General features: G+C 38.9%; 1 protein-coding gene across 1 annotated transcript in view; it reads right to left on the reverse strand.

Annotated features, from left to right (window-relative positions):
* The window catches only part of CSMD3 (CUB and Sushi multiple domains 3), a 650,552-nt gene that overhangs the window by 297,431 nt on the left and 330,094 nt on the right, over positions 1-23,027 (reverse strand). Inside the window, exon 11 of the mRNA XM_044421466.1 lies at positions 7,565-7,686. Coding sequence (XP_044277401.1) covers positions 7,565-7,686 — 122 coding nt within the window. The remainder of the gene's footprint in view (positions 1-7,564; positions 7,687-23,027) is intronic.

The following is a 23,027-nucleotide window of genomic DNA, read 5'->3' on the forward strand; positions in this document are numbered from 1 at the left end:
ATTTTTTTATCCTAAAAACTTTACAAGTAGATTACTCTTCTGATTTGGCTATGCCACTTAATATTCCTGTATTGCTTTCATGTTAATACGAGTTTTGACTTTTTTGGTCATGATAGGGAATATTAATAAATTATAGCAATTTTTGTCTTCACACAGCAATATATGCTCCCAATTTAAATAATTCTTTTAGTCTGTTCTTCATTTGATATAAAATATTATCAACACTCTAAATTATTCATACTAAAAGAAATTACTGAATATCTCTCCTGTATATCACTTTATCACTTACAAAATAATAGCGCGTTCACTGGAAATATTGGCCTTTACTAAAGATGCATGTATAATGTATCATTTTTTCTTCAAAACATAGCAGACAACTTGGGAGATATGGATTATATTCAGACTAAGTCATACTTCTATTATACCCAATGAAATATGTGATATTTTATGTAGTTTTATGTCCAGATATAACCAAGCACAATCTTTTTATTTAAAAGTTATTTTAACTGTTAATTCATTATTATTGTATTTATAGATTTTAATATATAGCTGAGATGGTACCAGTTTTTAAATTATTGATTGTATTTTTATGTCTGTTGTGAGCCGGCCCGAGGCTTTGTTGCGATGGGGGCGGCATAGAAATGTTTTAAATAAATCAATAAATCTTACAGGAATGTCCCGAACCATCCAAACTTGGAAGATGATGGGGAATCTTTGGAGGAAGAAGCATGGATACAAAGGCTGTTTCCATGCTTCTCTCACTTAAAGAAACAGTCAGTACAGTTCTTTCCCTGCTGCCTTCAAGGAGTGAGGGCAAAGGACCCAGGTGTGAATCACCAGCAGTGAGAACAGAGCAATTTTCCAACCTTGCAGGTAGCAACTGAAAAAGACCTGTAGATATCCAGATGTGGTCCAGCATCCACAGAATTGTGCTGCCTGACAGGATTCAGCTCTAGATTTTTCTTTTGTTTTGTTGCACAGAATAGACTCCTAAACCTAACGATTTGAGTGGCAAAAAGTGTATGCGATATCTTACAGATGTGGCTATCAACAGCAGCCAAAATTGTGCAGGAGTCATTATTCTTAGTAATTCTAGATAATTTTCTGGCATCAAAGCAAGAAAGAGAATGCGCATATTCTGAAAGCAACATTGAAAGATGAAGGTTTTGCTGATACCTTGGGCTTTTCTGCATTGTAATCAATAAAAGTCAGGATTTAACTTCTACCCACAGGATTCTTCCTCCACAATTAGGTTTTATTTACTTGCTCTGCCTCTTAACCACAGAAAATGATATGAAAGTCACTGCAGTCACTCTGACCATGCTTTAAACATTGCTATGAGATCAATAATGCCTTACAATGTTACCAGCACAGAAACTATCTTGAGAAATTGCCTTTCATTATAAACAGGGATTTGAAACACTGGGTAAACAGGTTTTTTAAAAAATGGAACTGACAAATGTGGGTTAAAAGAAATTGGAAGGAAACCTTGTAGCCTTTTATCCTGATTTTCCTGAATAAAGAGGTCTATATTCCTTGTTCATTAACTCTGCTACAAGTAGAGATTGAAAATGAATGAATGATACATCTAATTAACAATACAAGGTTAATTAGGCACTGGCAAAGTTTTGTGGAATCATAAGTGAGACATTCATATGCTGAAACCATGCAGCACTGAATTGTTTTTCTTAGTCTTAGGCCACTTTACACGTGACCGCAAAACTTGCAGCTAACGTGCAAAGTTCTAAAAATGCAAACTGGATAATTTGGGGTGAAAATTAATGCTATTGGGTGAGCATAGAGAGGAAATCTATTTCCTGCACCAGTCCTGGAGAGGTTTTTCTTTCAGAGCAAAATACTAGTTTCAGAAGAGGCCTTTTCTTTAGGATTGCAACAAGTGAGGAAACGATATGATAAGAGCTGCTAAATCAGAAGGCCAAAAGTACACTAAACATGTCGCAGAAGCTTGAAAATCTTGTCTATGACAATAAGGATTAACCCTCCAGCTGCTCTGTGGGTCTTTGTGGATTAATAGGGCCATTGAAAAGCAGGGAAGGGATTATAATTCTTCCACACCACAGAGTAAGCTTACTTAACATATTTACGATCCATATATCTCCATGAACCCCTGGAATGATGGTTGTGAGACTACAACTGCTCCAAGAACACAAAATAAAACTTGGCTGGAGATTTAATTTCCTGGTCCAATCTAATGACTGTACTACGTTGGTGTTCAATGCACTTGTACTCGTGCTTTTAAATATCCCTTTGCTTCTGTTCCTAATTTGCTTTATGCATTAAATAATGACTTCATTCATGATGACCCTTGGGCTTTGACTCTGCCCTCTATCCTACCAGCCAGAATAGGCACTAGCAGTCACTAAGCGGTCTGTTCTAAGATATCTTTACAAGGCTTCTCCTGAGCCTGTCTTCCATTCTCACAGTGAAAAACTGAGAGGCAAAATTGAGCCTAATACTCTGTGTACATTCTTTTCATTGTGTAGAAAAAGCTAACACTATTTTTGTTTTACTTGAGAGTAACTGTCGATGAACCACACCTGGATCTGGACGATTAGAAGGGGACATTAAAAAAAATCCCCCCTTTTGCTTCCCCAAATTCATCCTCTTTGCATGGAATTTCTATTGCATTGGGAGGGAAACATGAGTGGGGGGGGGCATTTGGCCTTTCCTTCCCTGTGAGTTTGGTCTCAAGGGGAGGGGGGAAGGAGAGAAAGAGAATAGGCTCAGCTAAACAATATGCAACTATAATGTGTAGATTGACTGAAGTGAGAGAATAAGCAATAAACATAGAATATGAAGGGACCAGAGGGTCTTCAAGTCCAACTCCCTGCTCAGTGCACGACTCCAAATTAAACTATCCCTCTCAGAAGTTTGTCCAGCTGCATCCTGGATGCCATGAGTGTGGGAGGGCCCACAACCTCCCTAGAAAATGGGTTCCATTGTTGTACTGCTCTAACAGTCGGTGCAGTTTCCTGATATCTAGCTGAATCTGCTCTCTGTAACTTGGGCCTGTTGTTCTGTGTCCTGTATTCTGGAATGATCAAGAAGGGAACCTTTCCTTCTTCTTCGTGGGCCACCCTGGCTGCCTCCTCTGAATACTTTCCAGCACTTCATAATTCCTTTTCTCTAATCCTATTCTCATTCTTCTCAGTCCTACTGCAAGTAGCCTTCTCATTTATGCAGCTGTGCACCCACAACTCCTCATCCCTCCCCAACTGCCGCCTCCTTCTATGTCTTTCTTACAACCAGTTAATTATTGTTTTAGCACCCTTTTCTAAAAGAGATGGAGGGATCTACTTTCTTCAGGAATACCTCTGCTCACTTCTCTACCCAGACTAAGCAGCATGAGGGTTGCCATGCATGGTCCTTGTATTTTGGTTTACAGCTATAGGGCCAAGCTCAAATGGGCTAACGTTGCGTGTTCATCCAGGATCATACTGAGTTCCAGGATCATATTGAGAAGAGTTTCTCCCTAGCATAACTACAAAAGCCCACAGCAATCCATGCAACAATATCCATCTCCTTCTTATGCATGCTGTCTGGAAAAGGTGTGACTGACAGTCTTCTGAAAATGTTTTCTAAGTGTTTCCTGAAGCATTTGAAGCAAGGCCTTGTTTAAAGTACCCTTTGAAACTTCATAATTTGTGCATTAAATAAGTCACACTGAATTTATTTTAAATGTCTACTAGAATTTGAAGAGGAATATGAATTTCACCATACTGCACTCAAAAACAAAGGTATATCAACACTTTACAATTCGAAATGTTTTATTATACTTGTCGAAATCCAGTGTGAGTTGCCAGAGAATTACCCTATTTCTAATATAACATTGCCGAAGTCATCAAAAAGATTATGCTGCTTGGCACATCCTGATTCACCACTGAGAAGCCCCAGATAAATAAAACATCTAAACTAGCTCTTGGATCTTAAAAACTGCTGTCTCTGTAGAATTCTGAACCAAAATTAATAGAAAAAGTTCTGAGAGTATATTTCAGTATACTCTTTATGGCTTGCCTTTAAAGAAGTGCTCATAAAATGTAGTAGTGGAATTGGGCATTTCTGTCCAATCGGCAATAAATCACAGATTAATATGGTCAGTGCCACTATTTCATTTTTCAGCTCCTTGTTTTCACTATATGAGGAACTTGTCAGCTTAAATCTCTCAAGCTAGTTTTTCTTGGGTTTGCATGTATATATCCGTATGAGCGTGCCTATGATCTAATTCATACATCACAGCAAAACAGCCTGTTGCTTTTTAATCATGGATTGCTGTGAACAAGGTGAGTCAGCATGTTGGCTCTTATTGCCCAGCTGCTGGCCCTGAAAGCAAGAGGAGAAAATCTAGCCAGGGACAATCTGTTATATCTGATGTGCAAATACGATTTCTGGGTTTTGGACGGAGAGACAACCAAGAGTTAGAACCCTCCACTGAAACCTTCAGAAATCCAAGTCTGCATATCATGCTTAACAATGCATGGACTTGCCATGCTGAGCGATCAATCAATGGGGGCCAGCAGGAACTGACTCTCTTACTTCTAATTGATTCACCGTTTAGAGGCTGAGGATTCTAAAAAGCCCTGGCTTGTTGTCACATGCCAACCAGTCCTATCTGTGCATCTGACAAAAGTGGCATTCTTTACCCTGTATGTATATCTCAGGCACATATATTTCATTAACATTGGACAATGGCATTTTGCTGTTTTCAAGAAAAGCAATATGGGAACTGATTCCAAACCAGTTTATGGACTGGAAGCTACAGTCAACGAAGAGTTAAGTGTATGCAACAGATAATAAAATAACTACTGGTGGGTTTCATTTGTTTATTCCTCGCATTTTTGTAAAATGATAAGCCCACTTAACTCTTATAATAACCTGATATACAAAAGAATTTGTTGAACACCTCATCAAAGCTATTTATGAAAATTCATATAATGAGACAGTACTAGTCTCTGTAGTGATTGAGGCTTCACTGTGAAGCCCAAGGCCATCATAAACATAGTATTAAAAGTCCATACAAATTGACAATTATACCAAATAACTGAAAGAGCCCAAAAATGAACACAGACTAACTCATCTTGCATTCTGAGGTAACAGGAATTCCTCTACGGTACATTCTGAAATGTAATGTATACACAACTAGTCCTACAGACAGTATGGGATAGTGGTTAGTGTGCTGAAGTGGAGACCTGGGAGATCTGGGTTCTACTTCCTACTCAGCCATGTAGATCACTGGGTCAATAGACCAAGCATTGTGATGCATATTTTATTGCTATGCATAGCCTCAGTGAGGATTAAGTCTTGAATTGCTATACTTCTCTCTGGCTGATCAAAACCTTGTGGAGTAGAAATTCAGCCAGAACAAGGATTTTCTGAGGCAGCATTTTCCGTGCTTCAGGCACAGTTAAAAAATGACCCCAGATGTGACTAAGCTAGTTTTATGTTGACACATTCATATCCCAAAGCAATGTTGCTTTGAAGATTAATTAGTAATTGCCTGTGTAATCAACAGCATCAATTGATATTACTTTCATTAAATTGCGAAGAAGCCTATTGGAATTATTTTACAGAGTTTACAAAATGTGCACACATATGATGCTTTTTAAAATTAAATGCTAATTTTGTATTTAAGTGCATTATTTTATTATTGAGAGTTGTCTTTTCATTACATGTTGGAAGCCATCTCCAGAGACATTAAACCTCATTAAACTCAGTTGGATCTACTCCTGAGGAATATCAGGCAATAAAATTGATACCACTGGGAAAATCAAGTTGATACTTCTGATAACTGCATGTTAATGATATAGGCAAGTACGCAGTAAGGGACTGAGTTTTCTACAGCAATCGATGAACAGAGTTTCTATTTCCAGGAGTTCATTTGTGAATGTGATTCTCCCATTCCATCCTAGGAACCAATGAAGGAGTCATCATGGATGTTACAGCATTCTCACAAAGACAAGACACTGGTTCAAGCAAGCAGGCTACTGCACACTGCTGGGAAGTTGTTCCAGTAGCAAAAAGCTCAAGTGTTCTTATATTATGATGCTGCCTTGTTAAGAAGGAACACATTAGAAGTCCTGTTTGGACTGTCAGGGTAAGATGAGCAAAATCTTTCCCATAATAAGGCTGCTAAAAGCCTGACACTGTAAGAACAGTGTTCCCTTCTCACATACTCCTTAGAAATGCTAATTACCTGTCCTGAAAGTCTTCTTTTCCTACTGTGTTGTCTTAATCCTATTTGACCCTTTTATTTTATTCTTATGTGTCTCTATCACTCTGCCCATGTGATTCCTCACTTGACTCTCCACCTCTCCTCCAAAAGCATCCTGTACAGACTCCATCTTGGCAGTCCTTTGGGGGCTACCTACATGCTGCATGTACTTCCTATATATCTGAATAAACTGAAAATAGTTTTCGATTGTACACCCCAATGTGCCTGCTCTGTCTAGTTTCTGCATGTGGAGCAGCCAAAAGACCAAATCATAAGTAAGCAGGGGGTTATTAAAATCCTAGGCGGCATGGAAGAATGCAGCTGTGTATCAAGCAGAATCAGAGATATTGTATGTCTTTGTAAACTTGTCTTGCTACCATTGCTTGACCAACTGTCTAAGGCTGGGGATGATAACAGACACTTTCTACAATCTAATAATTAAAACATTGTTGAAAACCACTGAGGTATGTTGTTACACAATGGTTCATTAAATTTATGATTGTTGAAAAATGACTAAATTAACTTCTATTTAATCCATGCAAATAAACACACATTTATTGGAGGAGGGAATTTATTTTGTTTGCAGTGTTTTAGAATTGCAGTTTTAAAGATCTTGAATTTTATAATCCCTCATCATATATATTATTTCATGTTTTTGTTCTTCTTTATTTTTTTAAATTGTAGTTACTTAACATTACATGACAATGATGTTCAATCTTATTTGGTTTCTAATTTCTGTAAGTGAAGGCCAGTCTATTAGCCTTATTTGTTAATGTATTTGTGCAGTTAAAGAAACAGATATTATTCATAAGTGAGATACAGAAGTTTCAGGGGAAATGGATAGAGTTACAGTTAAGAAAGTGTATTTGTATATTTGTCCATCTACTTTTATTTACACTCCTGAGCCAAATATGTTATACCAAGCAGAACTAGCATAGCTAGAACTGCAGGACTTCCTCTGAAGCAAAATGTTGCATGATCTACTGCTATCTCTAATGTGTGTGATTTTCCTTGGAGAGTTACTGGCCTTCTTCTAAAGTTGATAGGAGCAAAGAAAATACATTAAAGTCTAAGCCTTGAGCCATTTAAATATTATCAAATACAATTAAGTTTGTCTATGTTGTGTGTAAAAGAAAGTGATTTCTTGTCCCATTCTGAATCATTATCAGCAACTAATTCCAGCCGATTCCCCAAACCCAGAAACACTGCATAATTTCTCAGAGATGCTCAGCATAACATTCTGCATACCTAGATCATATTAAATTTGCAACCCTTCCAGCTATGACTTCTGTTATTTGATACTGGTCTTTTAAACATTCTCAAATCTGAATTTACCTTATTTGGATTGATAGCTGTGATAACCCAAACACACTGAGCATTACTGTCATACTGGAATGGAAAGTTAGGAGATGTGAAGGTGCCTCCAGGTCCCTGAAGATTAGATCCGCAAGTCTTTACTGGAAAAGAAAGAATCTGTGTTACAACTTCTACAAGACATCATACTTTTGATTCCACGCGACTTCCCACCCACCCTGCATAGTCTCTGATCCACAGTCCCATGCACATTCGAATGTCTTACGAATCTCAAAAGTAGAAATGTCAAGATCCATTCCAAAGCCTGGCCCCTAGCTGCAGTCCACTTCTGGCTATATGTCAATATCTATATATATCATGGCCTGTAGACCTAGTTCCTGCTACAGTGCATGTCCCAAACCATGAAAGAGCTTTCTGTACTTCAAATTACTTACCAGTTACTGCTTGAAGGCCATAGGCTATCAGGTGGAGCCACATACTGTATTTTTCTCTCCATAAGATGCACTTTTCCCCCCTCAAAAGTAAGGGGAAATGTCTGTGCGTCTTATAGAGCGAATGTATGTGTGCTCGACACCCGGGACACTGCCGGCCCGCCTGCACCACGTGGCACCACCTGGCCGGCACGCGCTCGGCGTGCCCTGCTCCGCCCCCCCCCCAGCGCAGGTAAGAGCTGTGCCACTCAGGGGGAGCAGTGCGGAGGAGGAGGAGCTGCGGGCTTAACCTGCCGGCTGCACGGAGAGACGGACTGCTCATCCCCACCGCCTGGGAAGACCTGCCGCGGAGGAGGAGGAGCCGCGGGCTTTAACTTGCCGGCCGCATGGAGAGATGGACTGTTCACCCCCACCACCTGGGAACTGCTCACCCCCACTGCCTGGGAAGACCTGTTGCCGCTGCCACGCCACCTGGAAGACCACTGCCGACACGCTGCCAGCCCGGCTGCACCACACCTGGCCGGCACGCGCTCGGCACACTCTGCTCCGCCCCCTCCTCCGGCGCAGGTGAGAGCTGTTAATCACAGGTCGGTGTGTGTTTTCCAATGGCAACCCGTCTTTTAATGAAGCCCATGGGGAAGTGATGGGGAACGTGCCTGTGATGATCAGGAAGCTTTCCATAGATCCCTCCTCTAAAAACTAGGTACGTCTTATGGTCAGGTGCGTCTTATAGAGCGAAAAATACGGTATGTGCAATGCATCTGAATGAACTGGCAGCCATGCGCAACTGAGTTCCCATCTGCCCTGGATGCATTGTGCATCCATGTGGAACATACATTTGCTCAAAAAAAATGCAACCAAATGGGAATGCCAAAAGGGGGGAGGGAAAGAGAGTTAAATGAGTATTAAGATGACACATGATAAATGCTGCAGATATGGTAAGTAAGATGTGGACTATGTAGGTATGTTAACAATAAATTAAATCATGTTAAAATACAGAATCCAATTCTGCACCATATTAATTTTAGAAAGAGTTATAAATTTCCAGTGCATACATTAAGAATGTTTCTGAGTAGTAAAAGTGTGTATTTAGATCCCTGATGCAGAGATGGCTATTCATTTGTTGATGGCTATATTTTCTATTGCATCTCATTTTTTTTAAAAAAAGGGGACATTGTTACTCCAACATCTGGTGGTTGAGATTTTTTTGGGGTTTTATATTGAGAAAGGGTTTTTGCAAATCAATTTTCAAACAAAAAATTCCCAAATATCTTTCATTCCGACATCCTATTTTCATTGGTTTAATGTAGGTGATAGCAATTACATATGAATAATTTACCTTATTTACTTTGCATATTTATTCTTATTTTAATTAAAATGGAAGGAAAGATTATTTCTCCATCAGATATGATACTTAAATTGGACAAGTTGAAAACTGATACAAAAATGTAATTCTGTTTATGTGCTATTGGAGTTGGAGTCTGTTGGCAAGCCCAACTTGGCAAAATAAACATAACAACCATGGTAAATTGGGACGAGTTGCTGCTGGTGAAGGGGAAACAAGTAAAAGTGGAAGTGTGGATATATACGTCTGAAATGAACTTCTATATGTTATTCCTGATTTTTTTTTTTTTTTCTGGTGATCAAGTAGCAGAAGAAACTTGGGAATAGCAGGGTGTTGTTATTGTTGCTTTGTTTAATAATGCATTTAACAAACTCCTTGTGCTCAAGCAATTTATTTTAAGAATGATATTAAGATCAACAGAATTACTATAGCATTTTAGGAAAGTCATAAACATATGGATTTGGATTATACTTTCACCTCTTCATCTACAAGTGGAAGATCAAATGTTTTTTAAGATCCTCTTTTTCCATGTTTATCTCTGACAGCTGATGCCATTTAAAAAGGGATTTCAGATATTATATGAATTAAAATAATATATTACAAAACCATGTCCCACAGTCACTTTTGTCACTGCCATCTGTTATACTATGTGGAAACTGAAGGTTTTTAATAAAGGATAGAAAAATCTTATGAATTCAGAGATTAGAGCCCAAAAATATAGTAATGAAATTTGTGTTAGGGTAAATAGTTAAAGATTTATAAGCCTTTGCATAAATAATTCTAATACTCTTGTATTATTAAATTTAAAATAAATGTGTGGCTTCTGATATTCATTTTTAACTGAGCCAAGAGGAAAAAGCTCAATATAACAAAAAGGTATAACAGAAAGGCTGACTTGTTACTTCCTCACTTAGTTTTTTGGTATGAGATACAAAAGTGTGGAGTTACATTTATTTAAAGTACAGAATGGCAGTGATGTTGAACATACAACAATAAACTGTGAATGACTAAAATAGCCATATATCAAATACAGCCAGAGGTAAGTAAGCTGATAAGGATGGCTAAGTTATGAGTTTAAGTGGAAACTAAAAAGAGATCTAAAAATTGTCCTGTTCCATCTTTTTATCAACAACATGGAAGAAGGGGTGCCTAGTCTGTTGATCAAATTTGCAAACAATACTAAAAGGGGAGCAGTGGCCACAACTGAGGAGCAGGTACTCCAGATCCAGAAGGATCTGGACAGACTACGGAAGTGGGCAGGAGACAACAGGGTGGCGTTCAGTGTGGATAAGTGCAAGGTCTTGCACTTGGGGCATAGGAATGGCTGTCATTAGTACAGGTTAGGGGACAAGTGGCTGGAGAGCAGCACTTGTGAAAGGGATCTTGGGGTACTGGTTGACTGCAGGCTAAACATGAGTCGGCAGTGTGACACGGCAGTCATGAGAGCGAACACGACCCTAGGTTGCATAGCCTAGGATGCATGGCTTCTAGATCAAGAGAAATATTACTACCACTCTATATGACTTTAGTGTGCCCACAACTGAAGTATTGTGTTCAGTTCTGGGCTCCACATTACAGGAAGGATATAGGCAGGTTAGAGTCAGTGCAGCATAGGGCCACAAGGATTGTGACCAGATTGCAGGGAAAGCTGTATGAGGTAAGACCGAGGGAACTGGGCCTTTTCAGCTTGCAGAAGAGGAGACTCCGAGGGGATCTGTTGGCCACATATAGATATGTGAGGGGTGTCATGCAGAGGTGGGTAGTGACCTGTTCTCCCCTGAAGAGTTGGGCAGGGCATGTTCCAATGGAGTCAAGCTCAGAAAACCAAGGTTCAGTTTGGATGCCAGGAAGTTCTTCCTGACAGTTAGGACTCCAAGGGTATGAAATAGGCTTTCCACGGGTGATGGTTGAAGCCCCATCTATGAGGGTATTCAAGGTTAGGCTTTGTCATGCACACAAGGCAGATGGAGCTGGGGGTCAGACTTCTATGTTTCCAAACTCAAAGAAGGAAGAAATCTAGCTAATAGTTAAAAAAAACCCTTCTGCATTAACTAATATATTGCAGGAAGACAACAAGTACTTGAAAAGTAGAGAATGAGGAGGGGGTTCTCATGACACCAAGGAAATACTGTTTTCCGGTCATTCACAAGTATCACATACCAATGGTGATTTGGAGTTACTAATCAAAATTGCTTTAAATTACAGAGTTTCCAGAATAAATTTCTATGTGTTCATTGCAATTAGATTTTATTGGCTTGGTAGAGACTGAAGTAGAATTCAGTCAATGAACTCTACCTACCTATCTTTGCTGAGACTTGGCCTGTGTTTGTTGAAATTGGTACAATCCTTTAACCATTTATTTGGGAGTAAGTCCAGCTGAATATAGTTTTCTTCTTAGGATGTATAGGACTGCATTGGAAAAGCCAATCCTATATATTTCTACTCCAATGTTAATTGCCATTAATTTCAAAGGTAAGTGAGTACAGGATTTCAGCTTTCAGCTCATTTGGTAACATCAAAGGTCAAGGACAGGAAGGGCAGGGCTTTCTTATGTTGGCATTAACCCTGGAAATCTGGAGAATACTCTTGGAGAAAAAAATTGCAGCACAGGGTCTTCCTGTATGATCTGATGCTAAAGAGCCATGCAACACACCTTGCTTTCCGCAATGGTAACATAACAAGGGGCCACAAACATTGCCTATTTCTTTGTGAAGGAGGAAATGTAATTCCACACTTTCGGAAGGAGAAAACATAATCCCTGATAAGCACATTTAAACTATGGAGCCCTGTGATGGAATGCAGAACTGCAATCAAGAGGAAATCAGAGTACTTAGGTACTTCACAGTTGTTTTCTTTTTATATGCTGATCTCAACCCAAAGTACATCATCAGTGATCACTCTTTAGCAACTGTTGTTTCAAAGGAAATGCAGAACATGGAGGACTTGAGGTGTGAAATAGCAATCTCCCACTGTCCTCACAGCCCTCTGCAGTTTCATCAATTATCCATTTAGCAGTATCATTACGAACAGAAATACTGTTTTTCAGGTTTTACCCCATTAGCCTGCATGGAACATGTTATTTAAACTATCACACTGCTAACCACTTTCCAAAGTTCCTCTGCCTGCAGTCTAATGTATCTCCTTGACTTCAGAACTTGCAATGCATAACTATTGGAAAGCGTCAAGGACACCAGCCTCATCCATGCTTTAATTCTTGAAGACAGTTGTTGGCTAAGTTTAAATAAATTTCTCTTCTTATGCTTGAAGAGTTTGATTCCAATGCCAGTAGCATCATTATGCTTATTCTGCTAATGGAACTGCAGTTTTGTTGGTTTTGCATAACTAATTTTTAAGTATATCACAGACACTCCTTCCCCTTCCCACCATCCTAGCTCTGGACTGAAATGAACTTGAATCATAATGGAAAAACACCAACTTTCATTATTAAATATTTGGACATAATTCAATCAGTTTTGCTTTGGAAGCAACACCTTGTTACAGGTAAACTTATCCTGTCTTATTTGTTTTGGCTAGTATCCAGAAGTGTCGTTCATTTCATTGAAGGTCTCTTAATGCATCAGAGTTTTTCATAAATAACAGTTAGAAGATGAGTTGTGCTGATTCTTCTTTTGTGGAAACTGTCCCCACCCCAAAAAAACAAAGCCCGGCTTCAGAGTGTGGGTAGACCCTTGTGGTCAGAAGACGAGATGAAGATAGTTGCAAGAAAAAGGGAAAATGTATAAATATTATGCCTATCCTTTTTTGCCCATGGAAGCCCTTTCTGTAAGAAACGAGTACTCGTATCTATGAACAAAAGGAAATATATCCAAGGCAACACTACTGCTAATGTAAATTATGCCTTGCTGGCATGAGCAACACGTAACACAGACAGCACGAAAAGTATTAGCTGGTATGACAGCTTATCTAGGCAAAGGAGACAGCAAGCCTCATTGCCAGTGTGCTGGAGGTTGCTTACTCCAGGGCAACAGAATTTATATTAGTATTAGTGTTGACTTGGATATTGCCCAAGAACACAATACCATTTCATACAGTTGCATGTGTTTAGTATTTACAATGCACCTTCCTTCTCCCAAGCTAGGAGCCAAAGACTGTGTGAGCCTGAATCCCACCTATCCCTGGCCTAGGGAAGAGTCAACATGCCATGTTCCTATGTGAAATGAAAACAGTGTTTTTCTTTTAATGGTTAAAGGACAGCGGGTGGGAGAAGTAAGCCCTTGCAACTTTTGTTACAAATTCTAATTATACATTATCGACTAGAATAGATAGTAGAATTCAAGCAATGCCTCCCAGAAGTAGATGAAATCTATTTGTTTGTTTGACTGGTATGCCTCCCCATCAGCCATGGGATCTCTGGGTGGCTCACAGCATGGATGGCTCACAGCTATTGTGGGGCCTAAAGAGTTGTTTGAAAGTTAGGATAAGGTATTTCAAGTCTTTGAGCTGAGTGATGACACTGAAAGCAACTGCTGAGGCAGACCTAGTGAACCATAGAGGTTGGATGGGGGCAAAGGAACATCTACAATCAGCCATGAATCCCTGCTGCGTGTGTGCGTGTGTGCGCATGCATGCATGTGTGCGCACGTGTGTGGCTGCCATTCCAGCAACTTACGTTTCACACATGAAAATGCAATGATGTTTTGTTTTTTGAATATGTAGTTCCTGGACTGTCCACAGGGCTCTGGCATCATTTAAGAAGGGGTGTTTCAAACTTGTGACAGGTGCCCTCCCACATAAGTACCAAGATCCCTTCCAAAGAATATCCCTTCATCATTGTTTTAAAATGGTCCTAAATGATGTAGTTACATTCAGCTTTTAAACAAATGTGTCATTTTTATGTTCTAAATTAATTGTATTGGTGTTATTTTTGAATGTTTTAGGCTAATGTTTTGATTAATTCTATGTTTTATTTTTACTTCCTAAAAGCTTGAAGCAGCTTTGCCTCAAAACAGAATATACATTAAAAAATCAAAACTCATGCTTAAATAGTCTCATGAATTATGAAACAGATGTTTCAATTTAAAGCTAGAAAGTACATTTCCTATATTTATGAAATTACAGCATGGCCTGCACTGGGACCTATCCACCTTGTCAAACCATGGCAGTAATATTTGTGAATGCCCTTGCATGAGTTAGAAAGTTAGGGCAATCTTAAGGTCCTCTGTCATTCTGTGGGCAGCTATAGGACAGGTTGGTGACCTAGCTCAAACTTGAGAAATGTAGAAGCTGGGACGTTTGGCCTCAGGATTCCCTTCCATCTGCCTTTGGTCTCTGAAGTCGAAAGACTGCCCTTAGAGCTGGGGGACAGGATGTCATCTACATCTTCCAAGCAATTCACTTGATTATCAGCCTCTCAAGGGTGACGAAAATACTGAGATTGCTAAATAATCCATCTATTATTTGGATGGGCATTTCTAGCCTCCACACCCTTCCCATCTTCTACTGGATGACCACAATCCTCTGAGTTTAAAGGCATCTAAGCAAATACTTTGGCCACCTAATGAGAAGGAAGGACTCCCTGGAGAAGAGTCTAATGCTGGGAACAATAGATGGCAAAAGAAGAAGGGGACGGCAGAGGACGAGGTGGCCAGATGGAGTCACTGAGGCAGTTGGTGTGAGCTTCAGTGGACTCCGGGAGATGATGGAGGACAGGAAGGCCTGGAGGAATGTTGTCCATAGGGTCGTGATGGGTCGGACATGACTTTGCGACTAACAACAACAAGAAGCATCCTCTTTGGATGGTGCCATTATATATTGGATGTATGTGCTCTATAAATCCTACTAGCTGTAAATCTCCCCCCTGTTTCTGGGAAATGGAATGGCTTCTCTTCTGAATATTGTTACAATGGATACCACCAGATTGAGCCAAATGGACTAGAAATCTATCAATTTCAAGCTGTATTTGCCAAGTTAGGATTATACTTCATGCATGGAGTGATATGGAATCTAGTCCATGAAATCTGATGCCATAATAAATTTTGTAATTTTTAAGCTCTGTCTTCGTTGATTTTTCTGGAACTAATATGAGAACTCTGCTAGAACCTGATTATTGTATCCTATGTACAATTTTGGAATAATTCTTGGGGGAACATGTCACATGAGGGAAAAATGTTCTGTAATCTAGAAAAGGATTGGGAATCATGCAGAATGTTATGTATCTTGATGTAACACTGTTTATGATTGTCTCTGGCAACTGATAAGGATAAATGGATAGATACAGAAAAATACATTTCCATAAATGCCCTCAAGCATTATTTCAGCTTCAAATGTATCCATCATCAGTGGCTGGCAACATTGGTCAGCATCCCCTGGATTGTCCCCCCCCCCCCCCAGTTTGTGCCTTGTCTTTCTGACAGCTTAACTAGACAAGATGTTAAGAGCCAAATTAGACAAGCCTCATGTTTGATTTCATAGGTAGTTCCCTTAATAGAATGAACAAAACCAGTTTCTTTGCCTGACATTGTACTGCATTAGGTTAGATAATTTTCTCCTTGTCCATTTCCCCCACATTCCTGGTACTAAAACCAGTCAGCAAGAAAACTCCTTAAAAATTCTGGGTTGGGTTTGGGGAAGGGGCTGATTTTGCTCCCTTCCTGAATGAGCATAAAAAGAATAAAGATCTACACCCTGCTTTATACATTTATGTTTATCTGTTATATTTATATCCTACCTTTTTCATTCTAAGGAGCTCAAGGCAACTTAAATAATTATACTCATAACACCAAACCTGTAGTGTAAGGTAGGCTAAGTGTTTATGAGTGACCAAGTGACTCTGCTTGGGCCATGGCTGAGTGGAGACTAGAATCCAGGATTCCTGAATCCCAGTCTTGCACACTTAACCACTACATCACAGTGACTTTAAGTACCTGTCCTGTTACGTTGTTTTTCTCTTTGTTACTGGGATTCTCTGTCACCTGGCTTCAGTATGCTGTTACTCTGAACCCTGCTGCCTCTTCTAATCAAGGTCAAGGTTTATATGTTCTCCAGTAAGTTGCTTCCAAGAATACATTGCAGGATACCTAGACTCATTTAGCATTTGTCTGTTTTCCCCTTTCTCTGTATTATCCCTTTCTTCCCTTCTTGGTTTGATAGTTTCTTCAGCAAACATTTTCTCTTAAATGTCCTGAAGATGTAGAGCGTGTATTTCTGACCAAGATCCAAGGGAGCAGATCTCCTCTTTTTCCATTGCCTAGTCATTTAGTGGCACTACATGAGACTTGGATCTTTGCCCAGGAGAATGAAGAAGTGAAGCAGGTGGTTTGTATGGAGGTAGAGTGCAATCAGGCATGGCAGACAGATAACCTTGCATCCCTTTTCTGTAGGTTTAGAAGGCAAAAAAGTGTGATAGTATCACAAACTGTAAGCATTTTGCCCTGTGATAGGAACTGCAGCATGGGGGCAAAGAAACCTGCACACGAATGCAAATACCTGGTCTATATCACATTATTTTTGGATGGGGAGGGAGGGGAAAGTCAAATGAAGAATGACAAGCAGGTCCTTAATACATCCTATATGGGGTTAATACATTTAGGCATTATATCTCTAATATACCTTAGAGGGGATCTCTAAGGATGAATATATTTTAATATTCCATGCCCTAAGACTCTTTTAGATAATGCATGTAATGATGTTAAATACTCTAATGGGCTATATAACAGCTAATAGCCCATTCCCAGGCAGGTTTGCTGAGAAGTATGTTTCACTGATTTCAGTAGGAGACATTTCAAAGGAAGCATGCATAGGATTGCCACTTGAATATGTATGCCAAACATGTGCTGATTAATCTTCAGATGAAACTAATTAAAGCAAATCTAAAGTAAATTTAGTTTGTAAATCTGATGCACACTATTAAGCAAAATTCCATTTAAAAAATCAACAAACAGCAGACATCTCTTCAGATGAAACTATCTAAGAACTGGAGATACTGAAGCCAAGAAGACCTTAAATGTGTCCTTCATGCTCAGTGCATTTCTCTGAAGAATCAATATTTTTGTACTAAGATGGAAAACTGCACATATGAACTAGTTTATCCCACCCCACCCCCATTACCCTTCACTGTAGTTTCTTTTCAAAATCTTGCTTGCAATATTGAACAACTCGTTAAACATCTTTGCTTATTAGCCCTTTGATTATCTAAAGTGCTAATGAGAATTACTGTACTGAAAACAGTGCAGGGTCATTTCTTCTAAAAGAGAACTAAGCCACAACTTTCACTTTCAGTGAATAGAAAATCAGGCATAGATCTTAATACTTGGCGCTGCATACAGATACAGTTAGTCTTCAACTTCCTGGTTCCGGCAGTTTCAAAGTGCTAGAGCAACAACATCATTCACCTTCAAGTAAAATCACTAGATTTAAAATCAATGCTGAGATAGTTACAATTGCAGGGCTGGAAACGCGTTCATGGAAAATGCCTGCCTGTTTAAACATGTCTGCCTGTTTCTGTACCTGTTCATAGGCTTTGCTCTCCCATTCAGGTGGACCTGAAAATGAGAACTTGTCCCATTGTCTAGGTGGCCATTCCAATGTTGCCCATTTAACTACTCATGGCCAGTTCCATTCTTGCCCTGATCCAGCTATAGATACCCTCACAGTCATCCACATTGTCTTGCATCCAGTCAACCAACCGTGAGTGGTCAGATCAAGTCTGGAAAGCTCTCCCATCCCGGACATTTTCACGAAGGGCATAAAAAATCACTGCCAATGCAAATAGTACTTAAAAACACTATCCATCCTGAACTTCAGAAATAAAACATACGTATTGGATTTTATCTACTACAATTTGGATGCTGTATCTTATTTATTTTATTGTATTACTACCCTGAGACATTGGGAAGGGTGGGATATAAAACCTTTACATAAATAAACATATGAATAAGATTGTTATATGTAGCCCACAAAACATTATTTATATGTACTCTGTCTTAACACTATTTTTTTTAAATAGCAGGTGTGCAAACCCATTTAACATTGTTATTATACAGACGAACTTAACTAGAGATGTATAAGGAGTGAGCATGACAAGGGAGCCAGTTCTCCAAGTGCAGGGAGCCCCTGTGACAAAGTATCAGTGATATTTACAGATCTTGCTGTATATACAATATATATATGTATATTTTGTCTGTGATCCATTCCAACAACCCATTGATTATTACACTGTTCCCTGAATAGAATCTGTCCCCTGGGGAAGGGGGCAATTAGTATACATTTCCAATTCACTTTAAGCTAGGACAGACCAGGGGCTCAACCACAGATTCGCTTGCTTTCCAAACAAGGCCCTCAATTCAGCTGGATTACAGCAACAGTTGGGGCAAACTACCAGGAGCTACATAAGGAGGCAGGCTTGCAAGCAAACCAGCTCTTGAGCATAAGGAAATCCTGTGACAAAGCATCACAGTACATAAGTGAGTTTAGTAACCATGAGTTTGAACTATGCAAGTTCAGTAACAGGGCAACAATGCCAGAGTGGAGAACTATAGAATTAAAGTCCATGAGATGCACTGATGGATCTCAATTGGGAAAACTTTAAAGGAGGTTTGGATAAATTTGTGGAGGTGAAGTTGATCACTGGTTACTAGTCCGGATGGTTGTATGCTACTTCTGCTATCTGAAGTTAGTTGAAAGGGAGCTTGGGCGGGATGGGGCTATTGTCATCGTCTCCTGAATGAAGGATCCTGTGGAGAGCTGTTTTGCCACTATGTGAACAGAATACTGAATTGCATGGGCTGTTCCAACATGGTTCTTAAGTTCTTATGCTTGTTACTCATAAAACAGAAGATAAGGAGGTTAAGTGAGCTCAGAAAATGGTAGAGTGGAATTCTTTTACCCATCATCTATTTAGATGTAATGGGTGTTATCTTTAAGCAATTGTCAGGGTCTCTCGGCAGGTAGCACCATTACTAAGACAAGAAGCTGAATCTGACTCCTGTCCATCATTTTAATTATGTGTTGGAAACAGAGCATCCGGCATAGTGTTCCTCCAGGGAAATGTGGAGCTTTAAAATGCAGATTGCTCCTTCCACCCATCACTGGTGAAACACAGCAGAAGACACTTTGCTAGGACCATTTCAAACTGGAAGCTGACCCACATTGGGGTCAATATGTTTAAGCAGAGTAAGTCATTTAACCTTCTTCTCACAATCTATAATCATTTGGTTGAAATGCAGGTTTATGCTTTCATTTATTTATGAGAACAAAACCACCACTGATTATTTGCAAAGGACTATACAGATGCTTTCAATATGTCTTTGAGACTTGGAGACTACACATAAGTGATGGGCAATGCATTGATACATGTATCTGGCAAATGAGATACTTTTTGACACTGTTAAGAATATATGTTTTCAAGGATGCTTACTATGCTGTTGATCACAGTGAATCAATGGAACAATGTGTAACAGAAAAGCTAATTTCACAGTTGACTTCTGAAAGAAGCATATTAGACAATTTAATTGAATATTTTAGTTCAAAGGCACTAGGTACTCTGGGATCATCTGGATAATGAACAACTTTAGGCTTGTCTAATAATTAACCTTCAATAAAATGCTCATGTATAACAGAACAATAGCTACATTTAACATTCTTTATAACAGTAACGTGCTTCACCATTATTGCCTTGTAGAAGTATTCACCCTTTGAGTTTTCCACACTTTCCTGTGTTACAGCCTGGAATTATAATTGATTTAATTGACATTTGTACCACTTGATCTACATAAGATGCTCACCATTGCAAAAGTGCAATAGATATAGATGGTAGATACATAGATATAAAGATGAAGATATAGGTCTGTATACGAGGTGAGACACAAAAATAACCGGATTGCGCTTGGGGCTTTCCTGGAATACCGTCTGGAGGTCAGCTAGACATACATCATAGAACTGTATCTCCTCCTACATGCCCTCTCAAACCAGCTAGGTATATCCTATGAATAGCCCGGTCAGTATTCGAACTACATTACAGCAACTACATGTTGCTGCGATGATGTTGGTGCGGGGGGTGGGGGAGACGAACAGCGAATCAACAAGTTTCTCATGAAATTGAACAATATGGCCACAGAAACTTATGAAATTATAAAAACAGTGTATGGTGATAACAGTTTGCCTTGCACACCAGTTTTTGAGTGGCAGAATCTTTTCAAGGAAGGACAAGAAAATGTGGAAGACATTGAACACCCAGGTCTCTCACACTCGTCGCATCTCAGAAACATGTTTTGTGTAAATGGATGAAGTGAAGACAAAAATGGCAAGCCTGTTAAAGAGGCTCACACAAGAAGACTTCCAGCACTGTTTCAATCAATGGAAAATACATATCGAGCAGTGAAGAGATCGGGAGGGGGAGTATATAGAAAGTGACAATGTTCATCAATAAATATTTTTTTATTACTAATCCAGTTATTTTTGTGTCACACTTCATATATAGCACACATGCAAGTAACAAAGTGGCACACATGCTAATTACAAAAACAAAATAAACTACTTATATTACGAGGTAGTTGTATAAGTGTTCATACATTGAGTCAGTGCTTCAGCACAATTACAGCTGTGAGCCTTCGTGGGTAAGTCTCTCTCCTCTTTTTGAGTCTGGATCCTGCAGTATTTGGTCATTTTTTTCTGCTGCAGCTATGCAGCATTGGATGGTTGCTGTCTTGTCACGGATTCTGGGTGATGTTCATAGTTTGGTTTGCAGTGGATTTTTTGTTTTTGCTTTTATTCTAATAATTAAATTAAATTATCTTAATTTCTATTATATTAATTATATTATTTCAGCAGCAACCCTGATTTGGGTGCTTCTCCCTAACTCTGTCCTGGAGTTGTTTTGATGGCTCATAAGGCTACTTGTTTAGCTATGTTCTCCAACAGACTCTGGGGCCTTCCAGAAACATGTTCATTGACTGCAAGATTGTGTGGCTCTAGAATTGCACATGTACAAACACCATTCGACTACTTACAGTATTTCTCAAAGAAGTGGGTTGCACAAGAACTAGTTTAGTCATGTCACAGAAAAGGGGGATGCCTACTTATGCAACCAGTCAGTTTGTTTTTCTTAACGTTTGGGCCACAGTAAAAAGATCTTGCCCCTTCACAATGTCGTGTATCTTATGTATATCAAGTGGCAAAAATGCCATTTAAATCCATTTCAGTCTGCGGTTGTAAAACAGCACAAAGTGGAAAAGTTAAAAGGGAATGGTTTTTTTAAGGTCCCAGGAGCACCTTTTTCTTGGTCATTACAAATACTTTCATCCCATTACATGTCAATACAGGGTGTAAATAATCAACAGACTTCAGAACTATCACTCACTAATACCACTACAGAATGTCATGGGACCTGAGTGGCATTCAAGGAAATGCTAGTACTATCAGGAATGATTAAAGTAGGTCATATTGGGAAATTTCTCCAAGGTGTGTGACAGTAACGAATTACTACAAATTATGAGTTTGCAGACCTCTCTCTCTCTCTCTCTCTCTCTCTCTCTCTCTCTCTCTCATATATATATCAATATCTATACATAAATCTTATAGATCACAAACTACAGTTTTCAGCTCAGTGCCATATCATGTGCAGAAGTAAATCAGGAGTTTGAAAAGCTTTCCTTGCTGGAGTGAAACCAAGCACACAACTAGAATCCTTTCTATTTTTAATGAAGATCTTCTTTAGGATATTATCTGCTGTCATTGTTTAAAGGATGCCTTTATATCACTTAAAACAAAATGCATTATGTGGCAGTAAGATTTTATTAGAACTAATTTTATTGAACAATAAACTCAGTTTTAAATTAATTCAATTGTGTCAGAAACACAGCATGTTAGTAATAAAGCCTGCATATTTTTAACATAGTAAATTATGTTTAAGCAAGATAAATCCAGATAAAACATATGTTCTCTCTAAATAGAGAAACTAAATGCAGAATATGTTTTACCAAAGAATATTCATGAACATATCTATATTTCTGTGCAATACCTTGTTAGAATTTTTTTCCTTTCTTCTCTTTCTTGTATCTCAAGTCTATCATATGTAGTTATTTCACAAATATGCTTTCAGCCAAAGTAAAAAGTAGCATTGTACTCTAATGTTAGTATGGGTTATCTGTATGTTGCTAACAACTGAGTTGAGTGCAGTATATATTTATAGAGAGAGCAATGTATGAATTGTACCCACTTTTAAATTTTTTTTAATGGCATGGTAGAGTAACAGGAGGGACAAAAGAGAAAGGAACAATGGATTCAGAAAGCATAGTATTTGTTAAAGCGAACATCATACTTTCCAAAAAATGCAAATTCTAGAGCTGCATGGAAGTGCTGTTTCAAAATTCCGAACAGATTGATTGACTAGTAAAGCATTTAATCCCGTAAGCTGTCCTGAGACATGATAGTGAAGGATGGCATACAAATGCTTCAAAATAAGTAAATAAGTAAATAAATAAATATTTACCTGGGAGAAAGTTCCACTAGATTCAGTGGGCTTTGGACAAGGACAGCATTGCACTGTGAAGCGGCTGAACTACGTATGTTCAGGATAGTTAGCTAACAAAAAATTAGCAAGGAAATGTGAACTAAAAAGAAAGGATATGTTGGGTACTTTTTTAAAAGGTAAGACACAGTACAAGGGTTAAGAGAAATATTGGATTCACGAAATACAATAGCTTACTCTGGTTTTTAAGTGCTTTGCCATGTTGTCCATGCCATGTTTGTC

This window comes from Varanus komodoensis, unplaced genomic scaffold (assembly GCF_004798865.1).
Source record: "Varanus komodoensis strain SLA01 unplaced genomic scaffold, ASM479886v1 scaffold12, whole genome shotgun sequence".
NCBI lineage: Eukaryota > Metazoa > Chordata > Lepidosauria > Squamata > Varanidae > Varanus > Varanus komodoensis.